Below are 5194 nucleotides of genomic sequence, written 5' to 3'. Positions count from 1 at the left end.
CAGGATATATATATACTTTCTATATAAGCAAAAGGCTTCACAGTACACGGAGTAGTAAATGGATTTTTATTATGTAATCTGAAATCCGGGGATTAGGCGAATTGGACACTCTAAATTGACCATAGGTGTGAATGTGAGAGTGGATGGAATGGACTGGCAATCTGGGATCATCTGGGAGTGGCACCAGCGCCTCGATAGAAGATGGATGAATGAATGAATGAATGAATCTTTCCCATTCACACTGTAATTTGTTCTCAGTGAGACTTTTATTCAAACTTTGCTTCTCACGCTCCTAGAATTATTATGTACAAAGGCACAAGTGAAGCTTCTCACATGATACAAATCACGTGAAATTCATGTCATTCTCTTCCCGCTAGCATTTGACTCAAGTAGTCATGGAATTCCAGGTTGTGTTTCCTCGTGTTGCGTCTCTTTGTGGGTAGTGTGAACACATCACTTTACCGTCCACTTCTGAGGAAGTAAATCTTGGCGTGTTATAACCTTGGAGTCTTCCTATGTGTCGACCACGTGACGTACACGCTCAGGGAACACGTGTCGCAGCAAACAACCACTGCTCCTCCATGCTGCTCTTGCGCCGCTCCATCCTCGTCCCTCTGCGTCTCCTCCTCCACCTCCTCCTCTGAGACACTGAATCCTCCTCCACAGCGACAGCAGTACGTGTACACACACTCATCTAAGACAAAAAAACACATTTTAGATAGAAATAACTGTATTATTAAGACAGTTCGTACGTATTATGACTACACACATCTGAGTAAAATGGCTCTATATACTGAAACTATCACTGATCCAGTGTGAGAGTAAATGTTGACCCCCTTTTCATTTGGTCAAAAAACGCACTTCTTGCTTTTGTCGAAGATGGAAATAGTTACAATTCCATCCTTTGGTTTGCTCAAACTAAATAAATATGCTGTGTACATATACTATAATTTCTCTTCAAACACATTCAAATAAAGTTTTGTGCTTTGTGTGTGTGTGAGGTTACCCTGGTCCCAGATCATGTCCTCCAGATCCACCATAGAATCTACAGGCCAATCCTGCTTGAGCTCCTGTGCTGAACAAACAATGAAAAGTCATTATTACAGCAGTAGGGTAATGCAATTATAACATACAGTTAGGTCCATAAATATTTGGACATCGACACAGTTCTCTTTATTTTGGCTCTATACACCACTACAATGGATTTGAAATGAAACGAACAAGATGTGCTTTAACTGCACACTTTCAGCTTTAATTTCAGGGTATTAACATCCAAATCAAGTGAACTGTGTAGGAATTACAACACTTTCTATATGTGCCTCGCATTTTTTAGGGGACCAAAAGTAATTGGACAATTGACTGAAAAGCTATTTCATGGACAATTGTGGGCTATTCCCTCATTATTTCATCTTCAATGACACAGGTAAAATTTCTGGAGTTGATTCCAGGAGTGACATTTGCATTTTGAATATGTTGCTGTTAACTTTCTATATGAGATCCAAGGAGCTGTCACTGTCAGTGAAGCAAGCCATCATTAGGCTGAAAAATCAAAACAAACCCATCAGAGAAATAGCAAAAACATTAGGTGTGGCCAAATCAACTGTTTGGAACATTCTTAAAAAGAAAGAATGCACCGGTGAGCTCAGAAACACCAAAAGACCTGGAAGACCACGGAAAACCACTGTGGTGAACGACAGAAGAATTATTTCCCTGGTGAAGAAAAAGCCATTCACAACAGTTGGCCAGATCAAAAACACTCTCCAGGAGGTAGGTGTATGTGTTTCAAAGTCAACAATCAAAAGAAGACTTCACCAGAGTGAATACAGAGGGTTCACCACAAGATGGAAACCATTGGTGAGCCTCAAAAACAGGAAGACAAGATTGGAATTTGCCAAACAACACCTAAAAAAGCCGTTATAATTCTGGAAGAACATCCTCTGGACAGATGAGACCAAGATCAACTTGTACCACAGTGATGGGAAGAGAAGAGTGTGGAGAAGGAAAGGAACTGCTCATGATCCACAACATACCACCTCATCAGTGAAGCATGCTGGTGCTAGTGTTATGGCGTGGGCATGTATGGCTGCTAATGGAACTGGTTCCCTTGTGTTTATTGATGATGTAACTGCTGACAAAAGCAGCAGGATGAATTCTGAAGTGTTTCCAACAATATTCTCTGCTCATATTCAGCCAAATGCTTCAGAACTAATTGGACAGAGCTTCACAGTGCAGATGGACAATGACCCAAAGTATACTGCAAAAGCAACCAGAGAGTTTTTTAAGGCAAATATGGAATGCTATCAGTCAATCACCTGACCTGAATCTGATTGAGCATGCATTTCACTTGCTGGAGACCAAACTGAAGGGAAAATGCCCCAAGATCATGCAGGAACTGAAGACCGTGTCAGTAGAGGCCTCACAGAGCATCACCAGGGATGAAACCCTGCAAAGGATTTGCAACCAAGTATTAAACAATGAAAGTTTGATTTATGATTGTTTAGTTTGTCCAATTACTTTTGGTCCCCTAAAAAGTGGGAGGCACATATAGAAAGTGTTGTAATTCCTACACCGTTCACTTGATTCGGATGTAAATGCCCTCAGTTAAAGCACATCTTGTTTGTTTCATTCCAAATCCATTGTAGTGGTGAATAGAGCCAAAATAAACAGAACTGTGCCGATGTCCAAATATTTATGGACCTAACTGTATATCAATATTTTAACGTCTGAATCCAGATAGATAGACGCTGTTTCTCTACTTCCACTCTCTGGCACCACGACCAGTCATCGACACGTTTTGCACTGGGCATAATGACTCATAGTGACATGATCAACATGTTGAAGAGGGGGTAAGACAAAGAGGAGGAAAGGTGAAAGGTTTTGTTCTACCTCTCCTCTGCAGGTCGTACTGTCTCCGGCTCTCCTCGTCGCTCAGGATCCTCCAGGCTGCGTCGATTTCCAGGAACTTCTTCACGCCACAGTCTGCTGCTAAAGAACACTCGCCCCTGAGGCGGTCCGGATGGTACTGAGCACAAACGCAAGTTTTGATGAGCATTGTAACAATTAATGACAACAAAGAAATAAAGAAAAAGTATTTTACTCATGTCGTGAAAACAACCGTTGTGATGTGAGTCTAATCAGTTATTCACAGTTCCACAGTTTAAGGACTTTTAAATAACACCGCTTGAGGCCACAGAGATTGTGCAATAGACTTGTGGTGTTTTTATAATCATTATTTTAGCATTTATCATGAGTATCGGGTGTCTGTGGGGTTCTGAGAGAGGTTCTCCCAAGACGGGACATAACTGTTGAGAATGGATAAAAGCCGAGAAATATACTGATTAGTAAAAAGCATGTTACTGCAGAAAGATCCACAAGATGGAGAGAAGGTCACACTTGTGGAGACTTACAAATATGTGGGAACAGTGAGTTAACTCTGGAACCTGAGACCACTCAGGCGGTTACGGAAATCAAAAAGTATCATTAGCCAACCTAACCATGTTCTTTCTGGTGAATTAGCTTTAATGCCCTCAGGCTGACAATATCATGCACCCCTGAGGTAAACAAAACCCTCCTCAAGCTATTTCACAGGCTGTTAATGCCCACTGTCAAATGTTGTAATGTTGCTGTGTCATGGTTATGAATGCAGTCATTTATTCATTTATTTTGCGATAATCCATCATATCAAGTATGTTAAACCAATGAGTTAGTTACTAACAAGTACTGTTTTCAAAGCATTTGCAGTAATGTGCAATGCATGCATTTGTGTTTATAGAGCAAATTGGAGCACACATAAATAAGCAAATTTTTTTTTTTTTTTTTTTTAATACAGACAACTAGATATAAACACCACACAATCAGTCTGGCCCACAGGGTTAGGGTTAGGGTTAGGAGATGGAAGGACCTGTTCTCTGGTGTGTGTGAGTGTGTATGTGTGTGTGGTGTGTACCTGCAGGGCCAGCTGCTGGTATCTGCGTCTGAGCTGCTGCACTGAGTCTGAGGACGTGGCTCCCAGAACAGCATACAGGTCCGTCTTCTCTGCTTCACACATGTCTCCTTTTACATTTGTCTTTATTTCGAACACCGAAATGAGTTTTGCGGCGGCAGTTTAACGTTGGATAAGAATAACAGCTTTTTCACGGAGCGCTCATGTTTGGACGTTGAACAAACCGCTAAGTGAGGAGCTTTAAACGTACGATTAAATGTTAATGAATTCCACGATAATGTACTTCATGTAACGGATAACTAGTGACGTACAAGGCACTTCGTTCTACATTAAACTGAACTTGACTGACTAAACCAGCTGTGCCGCGGCAGACATAGTGTACATCGATGTTATCGGTCCCCGGGAAAACAAACGGTGTTTCTTGCTAGGTTCCGCCTGTAAAAGCATATAGTTCCGCTGAAGCAGACTTCCGATTTAATCTACTAAGTAAACTAACTAACCAACCAAATAACTAAATCAAAAAATAAATCTACTCCCTTAATCGCGATTCATTGACAGAATATTATTTGAAGGATAATCCATAAGGAGATAGGGGAAGAGAAGAGACGAATGAGGAAAGGACAAAAAAACGAAAATCCACTGTAAAAATTAAGAAAACAAACTGGTCTGAACTTTTAAATTATGATGACATGAAAAAAATATGTCTGAAGGGAGAGTCATTTAGTCATCGGCAAATAACTATAAATGAAAACAAAGAATTAAGGATGTACTGATATAATTTAACCTCTTTATGTAGACTAGACTAGAAAAAGTCTTTATGAATGAGGAAAAAAATATTGAAATAGTGGTTTGTTGCAGCCCTGACAATACTATAAATTCAATATGCTTACTCTGAAAAATAATTAGTGACTGGACACTGTCGATGTACATGAACATATCTAAGAAATTAGAGGTTCACAAAAACACACTTGTGCAACGGGTATGCCATGGATATTCAATCCACACTGAAAAACACTCGATTGAAAACCAAATATATTATCCCACTGATCTTGGCCTTGATATTTTAAAGATTGGACTACAGTGTTGAAATGCACTGCCAAAACCACCAGGCAGCCAGGAAAGAGCAGCGCCGGACCGCACGCTGGGAAACCGGTCCTGACAATACAGATCGGGAGCAATCTGTTAATTGAAATGGGAACACAAGACATGAGGTGAAACATTGACACCTTTATGATCTGACTTCCTGTCTGT

The 5194-nt window shown here is 40.5% G+C and overlaps 1 protein-coding gene across 1 annotated transcript; it reads right to left on the bottom strand.

The window, feature by feature from the left end:
* Positions 1-377: 377 nt before the first annotated feature.
* On the bottom strand, positions 378-4282 carry dnajc24 (DnaJ (Hsp40) homolog, subfamily C, member 24). The gene is made up of 4 exons (XM_083893637.1): positions 3947-4282; positions 2887-3022; positions 1007-1075; positions 378-694 (listed from the first exon to the last, which is right to left on the bottom strand). Exons 1-4 carry the CDS (start codon positions 4046-4048, stop codon positions 495-497), a joined length of 507 nt encoding a protein of 168 aa, XP_083749763.1. The 5' UTR covers positions 4049-4282; the 3' UTR covers positions 378-494.
* Positions 4283-5194: the final 912 nt, after the last annotated feature.

This window comes from Microchirus variegatus (assembly GCF_963457635.1).
Source record: "Microchirus variegatus genome assembly, chromosome: 8".
Classification (NCBI taxonomy): domain Eukaryota; kingdom Metazoa; phylum Chordata; class Actinopteri; order Pleuronectiformes; family Soleidae; genus Microchirus; species Microchirus variegatus.
The sequence above is the reverse complement of the archived record's forward strand: the minus strand, read 5'-3'. Positions and strand labels throughout refer to the sequence as shown.

Bases quoted from the DNA above. Each gene is read 5' to 3' on its own strand.
- dnajc24 (XM_083893637.1), bottom strand. From the start codon at position 4,048: ATGTGTGAAGCAGAGAAGACGGACCTGTATGCTGTTCTGGGAGCCACG. The intron at 3,023-3,946 runs GTACACACCACA...GTTTGTGCTCAG, and splicing joins ACCAGCAGCTGGCCCTGCAG to TACCATCCGGACCGCCTCAG. The intron at 695-1,006 runs GTAACCTCACAC...TTTTTGTCTTAG, and splicing joins GGACATGATCTGGGACCAGG to ATGAGTGTGTGTACACGTAC.